Below are 17,287 nucleotides of genomic sequence, written 5' to 3' on the forward strand. Positions count from 1 at the left end.
TTTTTCTTATCTAGGAAACATAAATAATGCTATCTCTCTTGCAGGCTCTAATGAGACTGCATAAGATGGTGCACAGAAAGAGTTTGGAACGATGTAAAATACAAGCCGAAATCTGACGATTCGTGACCCATTTGCCTCGCTCCTGCCTCCTTTGCCCAGCTAGTAAGACAGAAGACATCATCCAGTGCAATTCTAGCATAGTCTAAATGCCAGAGAAGGTTCTAGAAAGAGTAGTAATCAGCAATGGAAAGGCATCACCACACCACTGCTCTCTGAGGTCTTATGACCAGACTGCAGAGTGGGAGCTAGCCTATATATATAGAGAGAATTTAATTCTATTATATGTGCTGCTGGTCAGATCATGAAAGAGTTTCAAAAGTAGAGCTGATCCAAGGAAGGCAGAAAAGAGCATACCTGGCTACACCTATCATCTTGGCCTTGACCCAGGAAAAAGAGTGCCTCAGAAGGAACTACTACTCAGTGCATGCACTTCTGCACAGCAGGTTTTCTGTGGCTCCTTGGAGAAAGAAACGTATTATATGCATGCTCATGAATATGTATAGCCCTTTCCAGGAAGGACATTGAATAATCTAATGAGCCGTGCTTCAGAATGACTCTCCCTGCCTGTGGCCCCAGTGCAGATGTGTGCTATCAGCCTACCTGTAATTGTTCTGCCACGCCTTCTAACTTATTAAATGAAAGAGGAGGGTGGAGAGACATGACCTTGCTCACATCTCAATAGGAAAGAAGTCAGTGTTCCCAAGGAAAAAACCTTTTCATTATGGATAATTTCGGGCAAATCAGATGACAGAATAGCATAACAAAATTTGAAAACCAACCCATCTTTCAATTTCAAAACCCGTTCAAATGTTGCTGTTCTCATCCCATTGATCCCATGGTCCCCTCCCTTCTCCCATTGTATGGAAAACTATGGCAAGTACAGGTTTGAGAGTGTTATAGTCAACTTTCATGGGATAGTCCATTCTCCTCTCAAAAATAGAATGTTTTATCTCTTCAGAAAATGATTTCATATTCCCTTCCCAGTCAGCTATAATCCCACAGAATGGTCATCCTACCCTCCCTTTGTTTTCTTTTGCCTTGAAGAGAATTTAAAGTGTGTGTGTGTGTGGTGTGTAGGTGAGTGTATATATGAGTTGTATGAATGTGTGTATGTGTGTATATTTGAGTGTGCATGTGACTGTATATGTGTGTGTCTGTGAGTATATGTGGGTGGATGTATATGTGCATATATATGTGAGTATGTGTGTGAATGTGTGTGTATATGTGAGTGGGTAAGTATGTGTATGTATATGTGTGTATAAGTGTGTGAGTATGCATATGTGTGTGAGTGTGTATGAGTGTATATGAGTATGTGTGTGTTTGTGTGAGAGTGTATGTGTGTGTATGTATGTGTGCATATATATGTGAGTATGTGAGTGTATGTATGTGAGTGGGTAAGTATGTATATGTATATGTGAGTGTGTGTAAGTGTGTGAGTATGCATGTGTGTGAGTGTGTGTGAGTGTATGTGTGTATGTCCCTTTGTATGTGAATGCATATATAAGGTCAACTACTTTGGGTGGCATTTTTCAAGTGATAGCTACCTTGTCTTGTGTCTTTCACTGGTCTGGAGTTTGCCAATTAGCCTAGGCTGCTTGACAGTAGCCCTAGGCCTACGCCCTGTCACCACTGTCCCCAAGCTGGGACTATGAGCACATGCCATTGCATGTAACTTCTTAAGGTGGAGATCTGAACTCAGGTTCTCGTGCCTTCGTAGCAAGCATCTTACTGACTTGGCTATCAGCCACCAGGATGGCATCTTTCACAAGACTTGTAATCTCACAGGTTTAGAAGAATCCCCAGGACCCATGGCTCCATAAATCACTTCATGTAGCCTCACTCTGTGGGCTTGATGTAACCTATATGAAGATTTTACATGGATGTAAATGAGTTTCAATCATTCAACTCAACAGATAATCACTGAGCTCCACCTACACATCAGGAGTCGTGACAGGCCCTGGGGACTCAGAGTACAAACTGAAAGGAAGTTCAGTTGTCATTCAGAAAATTATCGCCCATATAATTGCTCACAATTCAGGGATGCAGCCTGTCTAGTCTTAGGTCTGTTTCCAATTGTGTCTGTGTTAACATGTGAATGTCTGAGAAAAGTCCTTCTAGATAATTCCTATCCAGTGGTGGTGACCGCAAAACAGACATCCATCACTCTTGGCAATTACGCCAGGCCTGAGTGCTTATCAGAGTGATTTCAGAGAGTACAAGACCACGCCTCGAGTCAGAGGAAGAAACAGACCTCATTTGACAGGGTTGGAAGCTGGAGGCTGTGTGCTAAACTGCACCACCTATGTTTATGCTACTCAGAAAATTGTAGGATGGGGAGGGGGAACAAAATAGATCTTCAAACACAAAACAAAAATATAAGGGAGACCTTCAAGCATTACACCATAACAAACTAGCCTGGGAACACCAAGGGGAACTGCAGCTCCATCCAAGGATGGCGAGGCTGTGAGGGGCAGCCACTCAGGAACTGACTCATTGCACAAGCTTGTCACACTATCCATTGACACTTCTTGTGCATCCCAGTCACAAGATGCAGAGCTTTCTCTAGCCAGCAGATTTCGTCATAGTCCGCTTTGGGTGGAGAGAGAGTTCCAAAGTGAACATTTCCCAAATGATATACCCTGGTGGTTCACATGCACTTCATTATTTTCTATTAACAATGGAAATAAATTTTAATCTTTTGCTGGCTAGTGCTGGCCTCTCGTGACAGCAAGGGAATTAACCTGAATTATTTCAGTGTCTGCAAAATTTATTACAAGATTTTAAATTATGTCCAAATGTATGTGCATGCCTGTGTGTGCATGCATGTGTGTGTGCTGCTGCTGTGTGTGTATGTGAGAAATTCTATTTTTCATATTCCAAATATCTTAGACTGTGAAGTACCTAGGAAATCTTACCAATTAAGCTAAATTTGAAAAAAAAAAAGATGGATCTGATTCACAAATTCCAGCCCATGAAATCAGACATGAGTTTTCCCTATTCGTGTTTGAACACTGGGTTTTATACACATTCTCTCTACTTCTAGGAGAATAAGCTACATTACACATGGGAAGACCCATTTGGCTCAGTCAAGGCTTCAGGTTTAACTTCCTTCTCTGTTCTCTGATGGATGATGACAACGCTGATATTATTCTATCCCAAGGAGTAAGGACTTCTCCATGTTTTAAGGCTAAAGGAAGTAGAATGTGCATTCCAACATCACCCCACTCCCAGGCCTTCCCCTTCCCAAGCCAACTTCTTTCCCCTAGTGAGTATTTCCTGGGTCACAAAGGCTGACCCCTTCCATCTGGAATCAATCAGTCAACCCCTGACAACTTCCTGAAACACCTCACTCCATTTCCTGTTCTCTCCCCCTCCTTGCTTTCCCCCTGGTTTGCTTCACTCTTCAAAACTGCAGGCCACAGCAGCTTAATGTTAGAGGGTCAGACACAGCTAGACTCCAAAACACTACACAAGGACACCTTTGACCTTCAAAAATCTTTACATCTTAGCCAAACAAATCAAGGTCAACATTTCTTACCATTACCTTGTTAACTATTTATATGCGTCTTACCATGGACTCTGCTGGTCATGCGGCCATCCAAGCCACTTGCTATTCTAAGATCATAAACCCATCTGCTTTGAAAATAGCACGTTCAGACTGGATGAAACATGCCATTTGGAGGTCCCTCAAACCTCAAATCACTGGTATTATAGCAACCATATGGACCAAGACTCCGTACAATGGGGTGCCCAGGCCTCAGCCATGTCTCTTGTCACCTAAACGTGACATCTCATCTTTTCTGAGTCTATCGCTCTCCTGGCACTGCCAGGCTGCTGGCACAGCCCGAAAGAATGCCAATTAGGAATGCAGATGTCCATAATCCGTGAGGGATGGACCTCCGTGTTTGCTGCTCATACTGGTGACAAGTTCCATTTATCTCTCTCTGTTGATGTGTCTGTATTTCAGATCTGCACAAGTCCTTGTAGATGGTAACTACAGCTCAGGCACTTCAACACACAGGCACCAAGCAATTCAATCATCTCAAGATAGCCTCAGGCCAGAGTTCGAGGGAAGGGGAGGTGAGATTAGTTGGAATAGCTCTAGGTTTAAGTGAGAGTGGCCCTTCCCTTTTTGCAACTCATTGTTTTACTTTGACTGTCATCTCTAATTTTGGTTAGCCAGGAAACAGAGACCTAACAGACAAGTGATTAGGCTCTCATTATCCTTTTTTAAAAAATAAAAAAAGATGTATTTCTTTTTACTTTATGTTTGTGTCCTGCCTACATGTATGAGTGTGTTTTATATGAGTGTGTGCCCATGAAGGCCAGAAAAGTGTGGCATGTCCCCTGGGACTGGAGTTACAGAAGGTTGTGAGCTACCCTGTGGGTATTGGGTACTGAATGCAGGCTCTCTGCAAGAAAGCCTGGTAGCCCTCGGCAGTTTGAAACTCACTATGTAGACCAGGCTAGTCCCAAATTCATAGCTATTCACTTGCCTCTGCCCCGTGGGTCTCTATTTTGAGTCACCTAATGATAAGGTGGCATTAGCCAAGAGAGACAGGAGCATAACGCTGGCATGGTCTCTTGAAGAATACAAGGCCAGATGTGAGACCAGAACCCACAGGCATGCGAGCAGTTTCTTACAAAGTACACATGAAAACGTGTGTACTTCTTCAAATTCTATTTTTCTCTTTATTACCCTTAAGACAGTCCATGTTTCTCACCCTAATAATTTATACCAAGCAGGAGCTGAGTTGTAAGAATGCTCTTTCCAGCTCATATAAGGCCACAGTGGAGTACCCTGTAGGTGGGCACACCCGCTAATCTGCCTTCACAGTTAATTTTCCAATAGAGGAGTGGTTTCTTTGGTATTAAAATTATACACACAGAAATTAGACATCAAAACAGACATTCTCCACTGTGGGTTACTTTTATACCTCATAGTACATTTTTGGAACTGCTCTATTTATCAAAAACTCTATTCTCAAAGTTACGACTACATGACTTTTGTTGATTCACGTTAATCAGGGGGAATGATCTAGTCCTTCCTGCCATTCTTTCTCACCCCATACCCAGGCGGCTCTCCAAAGGCGCCTGTGTGAGGATGATTTAAAATGAAGAAGTCAGGAAGAAAAATGGGTGGGAAGGCTAAGTGATTTGCTCTTTGAAATAGACAACAATCCCATTGTTTGCAGAGAGTAATGACTCTGGTTAGAAGTCCACGCCCCCATCCCTGTCCCTCACCCCCACATCTTTAAAGTGCTTGCTCTAAAGTCAAGCCAGATTCTACTGTTAGCCAGGCACTGGCTCCTGCCATTTCTGTGGGGGTCACACACCTCTTAGCTCAATGTGGGGCCTCAGCAAGGCAGTAACAGGAGGCATTTATAGCTCACGCACTGCCGAGGCCTCTCTGATAGCCTTACCTAGGAACATGCATACATGCAACGAAATAAAATGCTCTCAAAAATTCTCGTTGTTCTGCCAAGTATGGGGGGAAAAACCTTTATGACATTTTACATCTGGAAATGGAATTAGATTCATGATGTGCTTTCCCCTTATTACTGTTCGGTTGCTATATATGTTATTTCAGCTTTCCCAAAGCACAACTGTATGTGGGGATTTTATATTCCACCTGTGGAAGAGACGTAGAGGCCATTAAATTGAGAGGGGATCAGGGCAGACCGCTTCCACGGGAGACAACCTAGCTGGGAGTCCACACTGGAGGAAGAACTATGCATCACGGTTTTAATATGCTAGCTAATGCCCCGAACTGATGAGAAGAGTGTAATGAAACAGTTCTGCCTGAGCTCTCCTTAAAGCTGCCCAACCTAACTAACCGTTCAGCTACTGCAGTTTGTTTCCTGGTACCTACCTCACTGTTGGCACATGGCTATTCAAGCCAGATTTAAAGCCCAGATTCATCTTTCTTGACTGGACTCCGGAGTCCCTCAAATTACCTTAAAACGCCTATCCCACAAGTGTGGGTTTTTTTTTTCCATAAAAAAAAATACTGAAGTATTCCCAGGATTCTTAGAAACAGGCTCTATTTTAACATTCTCTACAGGTAAAGTTTCTGTTCCGTGAAGTATCAAGTCCCAAACAGGAGAACACAAAACTGGTTGCCATAGAGACAGGCAGAAGGATTCTGGGATTGTTGACACCAAGAGTTGTAGCATTGACAAGATTATTTATAACTGACCAGACAGGGCTGTATTTCAACCAGCCATCGAGGGTTTCACTTTATGGACCTATGTGTTTGCCTACATATGTGCACGTGCACCATTTGTAGGGCACCACCAAGCTGGCGCCAAGCTTCTAGGCACGGAATGCGTCAAGCAGCCTACGAGGAGGATGGACCAAGATAAACAAAAGACACCACCAGAGACTCTCCCTGTGCAGCAATATAGCCACAAAAACTCAACTGTGCACCAGTCAACACCCTTGAGGCCCCAAAATGAGAGGAACTAACCTGACCCGACAACCTCAATAGACAGTGTCATGAAGAATTCTAAAACTTGAGTTATCCAAGTTGAGGAGACACACATGATGGGTTTGTGCACATACACGTGTGTGCACCCAGGCAGGTTTTGGAGGGTAGTGAGATCCTGTAATATTGAAGGACCATCTCGGGTGCCTTCTGACTTTAGTTTGAGACAAAGTCTCTCACTGAGACGTCACCAAGCAGGCAAAGTGCTTGGTGGCTAGGTGGCAGTGAGCTTCTGAGGACCTGCCTGCCTCTGCCTCCCATGTCACCCACTGATGGCATCTGCACTGTCCCCAGCTTTTTATGTAGATTCTAGAAATAGGAGTCGGGTCCTTAGACTTGCAAGACAGGTTCTCGATCGGCTGAGCTATCTCCCCAGTGCTATTCAGACTTGGAAGCAAAACCAAGCAAAAACCCAGAGCCAACCTAGGCAGAGTCTTGTGCACAAAAGTCTTCCACTGGGCTGTTTTGGCAAACGTGGCTTCAAAATAAAACTTGTATTTATTTTCACATCAATTATTTTAGTTCTTTTTTTATACTTACTAGAAATGTTTTAGGTCAGACTTGCTTTTCAAAAAAAAAAATCCAGTTGAATATGTAGCGAAATAAAGAGGCAGAACTGTTTTTTTAGCCAGCTTTTCATGCTGTCCCTAGAGAGCCTCTCGCCCATTCATCTGCTTCACGACTCTCAGCTCCCGTCTTCTCAAAGGCCACAGACACTGGCCATGCCACCCTACCTTGCTCTCTCCTGTCAGCCTCACTGCTTTCCCCATCAAAACTGAGTGCCAAGAAGGATGTCGTAGTCCAGGGCGGTATTTTACTAGCAAAAGTTTTGGGAGCCTCTCGGGAGCCGTATAATACATTTGATGCAGTTCTTCGTTCGACGCCACAATTTTCTCCCACTACACTCTCTCCCAAAGGACTTCATGAGTCACCTGCTGTCCATCAAAAATCAGAAGCACACAACCTCCTCATAAGCAGTTTTAAAAGCTCCTGTTGCAAAACTGAAAAAGCTCTGGTCTGCATTCCTGTATCTCATTGTACTAGGATGGCCACAGGGGTCATGTCTGGCACCCAAATTCACATCCTCTGAGACATTTGAGCATTTAGAATTTGCTTTCACCTGTCTGAAGTCTGGCATATCCTTCACTAAAAGTTGTTTATGTGAGTAACTATCAGCTTGGGCATCTGTTCCCTTTCTCCCAAAAAAGAACTCAAAATTCTCAAAAAAAAAAGGGGGGGGGAGTGTATGTTAGTTGAAATTGGTATCACCCTGATTCCATTTGAGATGTCAAGAGGTGTGAAGGCAAGGTTGCTACAGCAAAGAGATGCCTGAAGGAGCTCACAGCATTCCACAAGAAAAAGCATTTCACAGAGGAAAAATCCCATCAGCCCTTCAGAGTTTTTCTCTTCAACTCCTGAGATCACTGATGTCCCTAGGACTAGCCAGTTTGCTTTATGACCAGATCACGAGCTCAGCTGCTGATCAGAGGAGCCCAAGTCAAGTGGTTTTCATTATGTGTTTAGAACTGTGGTCTGGTAGCACGGTGACTTTCAAATAGGACGGGCTGCGAGATCACACAGCAGCTGGGGTAGCTCTCCGACCAAGAGGTTTGCACTGAAGAAACCTGCAGGCAGCTGGGGCTCTATTAAATTCATACCATTTGGAGTTAATTTAAACTCTCCTTTCCTTCTTCAACGGGTGTGAGAGAAACATTCAACATTTTTTTATTTAAGGAAAATAGATGGTAGTGCCATTAAAAAGTTTTATATAAGAGCTAGGGTTTTAAAAAAAAATCATAAGGGGTTGTTGGATAGATGTTGGCCCGGTTCCAAGACATGAGTAGCCGTGGCCTTTGCTCCTGCTTCATTCAGTCAAACAGACTAATGGTGAACACCCAGCTGTGTGGACGAGGTGTTTTTGTCAGAGAAGCTAATTTCTCCATCATTCTTGTGTGGCTGAGCCATGCTGCAGTATAAACATGAGGACCTTCGTATTATCCAGCTACTCCATGGCTGTCAGTTCTTACACCCACAGATCTGTGTCCGAGATTTTGGTCTCCCCAGCACCACGCATTTCTTGCTTCAGAAGTCTGAGAGGCCTGCTATAGGCATGCTCCCTAAAGCACCAGCGGCTTCCCTGGAGCCCCTGTAAATCTCCTCAGGATGCCTCATCTATATACCCCATCCATCCTGTATGAGTAGATGCAGTCCAAGAACAAGATCAGCTCCTCCATCTTTCCCCACCCAGCCTATAAATAACTTTTTCTTATACCAGAAACTCAGGTGTCCTTCTGTGTCGAGTTACATCTTATCTCTTAAGGTCAATGAGGATATGACACCTGCATGGTTCTCTGCCTAACATAGCAATACAAATTAAAATGGACATTGACTAGAGTCTTTGCTGAGCTTAGGAAGGTGAGAGGGAAAAAAAACAGTTGGTAAAATTTTGATTTCTATAGTTGCTGTTCATTTATCTCAATAAAAGTCCACTGGAACTAAAAACAAATCATTTGGTGGAACTTAAAGGGACTGATTGGGGCATAATTTTAAAATATCTGGAGCCCCTTTCTTTATCCTAATATTTATCCTACGATAATTCTGCCCTCCATTTTGATTTGGAGGTAAGACGCATATCAAAAATGATTTGGGGGTAGTATATATATTTAAAATCGACGAAACCAACACCAGACTAGCTTAATGGAAAATCCAATGTTGCCTCTAGTGTGGAAGACACCCCAGCTCTTTATAGAAACAAGTGCCCAGTCTTGAGTGGCAGATCTTCTGGTATCATAGCTCTGCAAACTGCTGGGAAGAACACTCACACTTAACTGTTGTTACTATGATGAGTATAACTGAACTCTGGGTCACAGTCACTGACCACATACGGCTGAGCTCCAACAGGCGCTACCAAGACAACTACACCATGCAGGGCTCCTTCCAAAAAAGATTGCAGAGAAGCAGACCTGGTCTTTGGAAAGCATTTGAAAGCACTCACAAATTCTACTTCCTGCATCCCACTGAAAATAGAGATGGCTTGCCTTTGTGTTGTTGCCTGTGCTAGGTCTCCAGTCTGGGACTGGTTAGAAGCACATGGAATGTTCTCCATGATGTTTGTAGATGAATAACTAATTGAATGAGAGCATGCAGGTATTCCCTCTGATCTGCCACAGACCCAGCTTGCCTATCAGTGACGGAGACCGAGCAACTGTGAGCACAAAATTGTTGTCAACTCCACATGTGCTTTAGAATGTAAACGTGGGGGGAATGTGCTGACTTGTCCCTGGGTTTATTGGCCGCCTGTTCTCTAGCCATATGGCAGAGAAATAAAGAATGGGGCTCAGTCTGACTTACCTTACACTGGGCATCAGTGTTCTTCCTTTTTTCGGGGGGGGGGGGGGGGGAGGTTGGTTCCCTGGAAAACCTAACTTCTCTCTTCACCTTTTTTTTTCTTCCTTACTCTCTTAAAAATTGAGTGAATAACAGTATGATGAGCTCTCCAGAGTGTCTTGATGATTCTATGTACAGGTGAGACCACACAAACTTCATTCAAGCAGTCTATGCTGGAGAGGCAGATACCAGTTGCCAGAAAATGTGGTAATTATCAGAGGTTGTGGAGAATGGTGTGTTGGCCAAGAAATCAATAGTTCCGAGGAGCTGAAAAATGCCCCACTAGGAAGGTGACATGCAGATGCGATCCTGAAGGGTGAGGAGTCAGCATTTAGACAGCAGTGACGGGTTATCAGGCAGAGATGTGAGCATGTGCCAAGATGCCATCTTAGAGATGTGAGCATGTGCCAAGATGCTAAGATGGAAGACAAAGCAGTGGAGTGTGTGTGTGAGTCACCATGATGACATGTGGGAGCTTCCTGGGGTGAGCAGGGTGGAAGAGATTTGTCTGAGGTGGAGAGACTGAGGCAGGGTATCTTATCAGCCTTTTAGAATCTGGGTTTTATATTGATAGCCAGTAGATAACAATGCAGTGTTTTAATAGATCACTTGTCATTAGAGCTGACAGGGGATTGGTTTAGGTAAGAATGGAGGGAGCCATCACAGGAGAGGGGTGGGTTTGCCAGACACTGGGGAGGAGGAGGAAGTGATACCAGTGAAGAGGAGAAAATTAATCAGGGGGTACAAGTTGAGAACACGCTCAGTAGTCATTGGAGGGAAGATGCTCTGGAAGGCAGTTGAAGCTTTGGCTACACATCCAAAGAGGATGGAGTTCGGGGTTATGGAGTCAGAAGTCACTGGGAACAGGTAACACTTAAACCCAAGAGAAGGGCTGAGCGATTGGGGCAGGGCCCTGTGTGGACAGAGTGCTGAAATCAGGGTCTCACTTAAACAAGATGCTACTTGGTACTAGATGAACTTCATTGCTTTAGAACAGGAGCCCATGGAATCCTGGGACATGTTCTGGAGACTCTCTATAATGTTAAGCTTTTTACGAAAATCTAGTTTCATGTTGGCACAAAGGTCACATCCTTTACCAGATCCCCAAAGGGACTGGAGTTAAGGACTAAGACCCAGATAGTTCCACAGCCAACTGTCATCAATTAATTACACATCTTATAGCCTTTAGGATTTGAACAGAACTGACGAGATTGGTTCGGTCATGGAAATATACCTCATATAATGATTTAGTCTTATTCAATGACTCACAGGGTTGGGGATAAGGATTCTTAGTACTATTAGTTTTAGGAAATGAGAAGGTATTTGATTAGGTTCATGGTTTTTTCAAGAAATAGTTGCATTCTGTTCAAATCTGCACAAAAGCATTCTTCAACCAAATATGTGTTTGATCACTAGCAGAAGTTATTTTACTATGAGGCAGAAAACTGCCACTCTTGTCGATCTGGATGACACATGTGATCCAGGCCTTCTCTGTAGATGGCTCCTCCACCTCTGTCCTCACCTACTGTCCCTGGCCTTGTGTCACCTTTGAAATCCGACCCTGGTTTCTCAGTTGACCGGAACAGCACACGGCCAGTCCCTTCTTCAGGAAAATCTTCCCTGTGCAAAAGAGCTGCTGTTGACCATTACTTTCTTCCTGAAATCTGAGAAGATTCTAAAATTGCTGGGTCACACATCTAAGGAGGAACCCCACTATGTATCTTAGGTACACAATGAATTCTTGCAGCTCATCAATGAAAAAAGAAGGCCTGGTTTCAAAACGAGCAAAGGGCATAAAATGGGCATCTTTCAAAGGAGATAAGCAACTATATCAAAGGGTGTTCGGCAGGACTTGCTTCAGTTGTGAGGGACCGAGAGATTGAAACAGCCATGAGACTCTACCCTCCTGATGCAGGGTGACTCATTTTTAAAATAAAGCACGGGTCTGGAGCGATGGCTTAGCAGTTCTGAGCACAGGCAGCTCTTGCAGAGAATCAAGTTCAGTTCCCAGCACCTATGTTGGGTGGTTCACAACTGCCTGTTAACTCCAGCTCCAAGCGATTCAACAACCTCTTCTGGCCTCTTCAAGCACTGCACTGACTTCCACACACACAATTATGAATAAAATACATTGTTTTTAAAAACATAATAAAGCCATGAGAAATTAGAAAAACTGGCATCTTCACACATGACTGCTAGGAATCCAAACTGGTGCAGCCACTGTGGAAAAGAATTTGGCAGTTTCTCAAAAAGTTAAAGATAGACCTACCCTGTGATCCAGAAATGCTACTCCCAGCTCGGTCCCCAAGAGAACGGAAACATATGTTCCAAAAACAACTCAATTTCACAGACGCTTTAAAGGCATAAAACACAAATGTTAACAAAATAATGGGTAAGCAAAATGTGGTCTACACAGTGGAATAGTATTCGGCTGTTAAAAAGAACACGGCATTGTTGCCTTACCAACCTTGAAAACACTACAGTACGTGAAAGGCCCCTGAAATATGGTGAGATTTGATTTACATGAAATCTCCAGGACAAACCCATAAAGGCAAAAAGCAGATCAGTGGTGTTCAGGTAACTGAGAAGAAACGGGAAGTGGGATGCAGAGTAATTCGCAAGGTGATGAGAATGTTCTGAAATCAGAAGTGGTGGTCACACAACACTGCCAAAGTGTTAAAGCCACCGACACGCACACACTAAAGTAGTCGGGATGAAGATGTGTGTTGTACACTTATGTCACCTTAACATAGAATTAAAATGTGGACAAGTGACGTTATGTTAGCCCTGGAGATAACCTGATCCTAGAATTCATAAGCTTTTCTGTACACTATTTGTTCATCCGTGAGGAAGCTAAACTACACTCAGAAAGGCTGGGGCATTCTGGTGACTCTGAAGTCAGCACTGTTAATTCTAAGCTAGTTAAACACATTAGCAGAGTAACCACCACTTAGCAAAGACCTGAAGAAAGAAGCAATACTGGCTGGTGTGCATTTGACTCATTAAGATAGTTCTAAACTGGGGGGTGGGGGTGAAAATCATAAATTTCTTAAAGGCTCTTCAAATTAAAAACTCTGCCCACTGCAGTAGCATAAGAGTTGCCTGCTTCTTTTACTCTAGGCTGTGTTTCTTCCAGCAATGTGGCAAATATTTACTCCTGGTAGCATTTTGAGACTCTTTTTTAGGAAAAAAAAATATTTAACTTTGTAGTAACATTTGGAACCCTGGGTATGGTAAATTTCCAGAGTTGGGGACCTTCCTGCAGATTTCCAAGAATGTGACTGCATTTCTGCTTGTCTTCCTATGAACCAGCATTGAAATCAGAGTGAGGAGTGGAGAAAAGCAGACAGCATTAAATATCATTACAATAGTGTGTGTGTGTGTGTGTGTGTGTGTGTGTGTGTGTGTGTATTAGGCCACGCAGTGGTGGTACAGACATTTAATCCCAATACTTGGGGAGACAGAGGTAGCCAGATCTCTGAGTTTGAGGCCAACCTGATCTACAGAGCAAGTTCCAGGACAGCCAAAGCAACATAGAGAAACACTGTCTAAAAAAAAACAAAACCCAGAAAAATTAGATAGATAGATGATGGATGGATGGATGGATGGATGGATGGATGGATGGATGGATGGATGGATGGATGGATAGATAGATAGATAGATAGATAGATAGATAGATAGATAGATAGATAGATAGATAGATAATGGATGGGTAGATAGATGATAGAGGATGGATGGATGGATGGATGGATGGATAGATAGATAGATAGATAGATAGATAGATAGATAGATAGATAGATAGATAGATAGATAGATAGATAGATAGATGATAGACTAAACAAAATCTATTGGCCATGGCAAGAAGACTGGCTACCCCTGCTGTGGTTTGCAGCACAGTGGCTCTGCACAGCATTTAGAAGCATTTGCACTGGCTTAGCAAATGCCCAGCACTCCTCATGGTTTTTCTCTTCTGTCTGCGTTTTCTCCTTCCTCCCTCCCTTCCCTTCTCTCATGTTTACTTTCTTCTCTTTCGAAAACTCAGCCCACTGCAGTAGTTTCTTCTCTTTCAGTGCTGGGGATTTGAACCCAGAGCTTCCCCAAGCCAAGCAAACACTCTCTCTCTGAGCTACACCGCGGGCTCCTGTTAGTTCTTGAGCATTTCTGTCCCCAACACCCTTTTGACATTTGGCTTCACCATAGACACTCTCCCAATGACAGGCAGGAACAGTCATAACTGCTGGGGTCCAATATGAAGTAAACAGATGTCACTCCTCATGGAAAAACAATTGCCCATTTCAAGGCCACAGCGAAACACAAAGCCAGAAGTTTGGCACTTGCGCCCCCCATGATCTGGGGAAGGTCTGTGACCAGTCCTCCTGGTTCTCATATCTTCTTTCTGGGAGCAGAACCTTCCCTCTCTTGAGGGACCAGTCTAGCCATCCCCACTTTCTCACCCCATTGAGTCATGTGCTTCAATGCCATGCTGCCATACATTTTTATTCTCTACAGGGAACTATACAGAGCTCCACATACTCAGGGCAGGCACGGATGGCAGAAGAACCATTCGTTGAGTTAAATACAGTCCTCTGGTCATCAGAGGGGAGCCTAGTGGCTGCACTTGCCCAACTCTAACCCAACACTCTGCTCCAGCTCTGTTTATTAGCTGTCTCCTCAGCTCTGTCAGTGGCAGAGGTGATGAAATCGGAGGCAGATTTCACTGTCAGGCAGCTGGGTCACCGTCCCCAGGGTCTTGTTGTCATGCTGCGGTCTTAAAGTGACCATGGCTGTTTGCATTGCTACTTTCCAACAAGCTGAGAGACCACCGAATAGTTAACTGGTGGAAAAGGAAGACCCAGGCTGCTGCTTGCAGAAAACACAGAGAAGCAGCTTTGAAAAGTCCCAAGGTGGCTGAGTATCTAGAACATGGCTCCTGCTGCGGGCAGCTGCGAGTGCAAGGGGCAGCCTGAGGGCTGGAAATCAAATCTCGAGCTCGGGCTGGTGCCTCTCCCAGGAGGCTCTGCCAGTAGAGGCAAAAAGCAAAGCAAAACAAAACAAAACAAAAAACAAATAAAACAAAAATAAAACCCTAAACACTACAAAATGATAAAAAAAAAAAAAAAAGCCTCCATCCTGGTAGAGGGAGGTTACCATCGATGTTATCTTTTGTAAGGCTAGCACTGTCAGCAAGGGGTGGGTTAGAGGAGAGAGGGGGGAGAGGGAGAGAGAGAGAGAGAGAAGGAGAGAGAAGGAGAGAGAGGGAAAGACAGAGACACAGAGAGAGAGAGGGAGAGAGGAGAGAGGGAGAGGGAGAGGGAAAGACAGAGACACAGAGAGAGAGAGGGAGAGAGGGAGAGGGAGAGGGAGAGGGAAAGACAGAGAGAGACAGAGAGAGGGAGAGGGAAAGACAGACAGAGAGAGAGAGAGAGAGAGAGAGAGAGAGAGAGAGAGAGAGAGAGAGAGGAGAGAGAGGGGGGAGAGGGAGAAAGACAGAGAGAGGGGGGAGAGAGGGGGGAAAGAGGGGGAAAGACAGACAGAGAGAGACAGAGAGAGGGAGAGAGAGAGAGAGAGAGAGAGAAGGGGGAGAGAGAGGGAGGAGAGAGAGGGGGAGAGGGGGAAAGACAGAGAGAGGGGGGAGAGAGAGGGGGAAAGAGGGGGAAAGACAGACAGAGAGAGGGAGAGAGAGGGAGAGAGAGAGAGAGAGAGAGAGAGAGAGAGAGAGAGAGAGAGAGAGAGAGAGAGAGAGAGAGAGAGAGAGAATAGGGTGACTTATTTAATAGGTGTGATCCTCAGGGCCCCTTACCTGGAACCGTCTCATGTCCCTTGGGTTTCCTGCTGTTTTCAAACAATTCTGATTGCACTTCAGGAAAAATTTTAAAAAGAATCTGTGAAGAGAAAGCAATGTGTTACTTTTTTTTTTCAGTAAACATTTTTAAACGAGAGACTCTATCTGTGTTCTATTAGATTTGATTTGAGGAGGAAAAAAAAGGTGATTGTGTTTCAGGTCTGGGGAATTTCAACCAGCCAAGCCTGGGTGAGGCGCGTTGCTGACCCTCCGTAATTTGCAAATTTGGATGTTTTCTATGGCGAGCTCAGGGCCCCTTGCTCCATCACGGTGGGGGATTGTTAAGCGGTTCCCAATCTGGGCTCTGGTCTGCACACCCACCCGCCTGAAATCTGTGCAGCCTCCAGTCTGCAAAAGAGGCCTCCGAATGCAGCAGTGGCCCCTGCTGGACAGAAAGTATCACACTGGGTTAAAAATGACAGGACCAGGCCCAGAACCTAGGACTCCTCGGGTCTGTACCACTGGCCACGCAGTATCTTTGAACTCACACCTGAAGGTGGTCTCAGAGTTTCCCATGACATGTGCAGAAATAATAAAATACTATATAATTATCTAAAGCTTAAGTCCACCAGGCCAGGAGACCCCAGGCATTCATGATTAATAGCAAATAGGAAAACGACCCCTCAGTCCCTCTAGAGACATCCAGACGAACACGATTCATGATCTGTGGTTATTGTTTGTAAGACATGATTTTTCTTTTTTGAAGCCCGTATTCCATTAAATGATTTGTGTCATTGCAAAACTGGGCATCTCAAGCCACACGGCTGCACCAGTCGAGAAATATGGCAAAAGGAACCTTTGTAGCAATTTGCTACATTCCTTTTTTAAATTTTTTTTGTTTCAAAATAAATAAGTTTTTCATTTATTTCACTTGCAGAGTCCTTTAAAAAAAAAATCCAGCTTTTGCAGTGCTGAAGTCCCAGGTGAGCTAGGCCTAGTTCCCTTTCTGTTACTATGACAACGAAATTTTACCGCAGTCCCAAGGTCCCTTCAGAACTCTCGCATCTATGCCTTGAATTAGAACTTTAAAGGAAAAGATATATATTTTCCCCAGGATTTACCAATAAAAATAAGTAGAAATGAACCAGTCTTAGGAAAATTCTATTTTAAAAGCACGGGTTGGTGAGAGGCTCTTAACATGACCTTCTGCTTGTTTCTTTTTGTTTTTTAAAAAACAACCACACAAAAGAATTTGAAAGCACTCCAATTAACTATATGTTTCACTAAAACACAAACCAATGAGAAGATGTCAGTAAGGTAACGGGGGTGGGGGCGTTGGGGGGTATTGGCCTCTTAATCTTTGCTAAAAACACTGGCCAACACGTTCCCAACCCTATCTATGAATAAGGTTGGGTTCAAATTTGGAAATGACAGTTAAATTTTTTCCATTATTTAACATCTGGTTTGGGCTTGCCTCTGGGGCTATCCTGTATAGGGTATGTGGGAGGTCAGGCATGACTTTCTGTGTCATGGCGGTGAGGGGGTGTTGATCAAAATTCTCCAGAAGGATC

General features: G+C 44.0%; 1 protein-coding gene across 6 annotated transcripts in view; it reads right to left on the bottom strand.

Annotated features, from left to right (window-relative positions):
• Ebf2 (EBF transcription factor 2) overlaps positions 1-17,287 on the bottom strand; it is a 196,140-nt gene that overhangs the window by 41,938 nt on the left and 136,915 nt on the right. For all 6 annotated transcript variants that reach the window (XM_052190497.1, XM_052190499.1, XM_052190496.1 and 3 more), the window contains one exon: positions 15,735-15,816. In XM_052190497.1, coding sequence (XP_052046457.1) covers positions 15,735-15,816 — 82 coding nt within the window. The remainder of the gene's footprint in view (positions 1-15,734; positions 15,817-17,287) is intronic.

The sequence above is a fragment of the Apodemus sylvaticus genome, chromosome 8 (genome assembly GCF_947179515.1).
Source record: "Apodemus sylvaticus chromosome 8, mApoSyl1.1, whole genome shotgun sequence".
In the NCBI taxonomy this organism is placed as follows: domain Eukaryota; kingdom Metazoa; phylum Chordata; class Mammalia; order Rodentia; family Muridae; genus Apodemus; species Apodemus sylvaticus.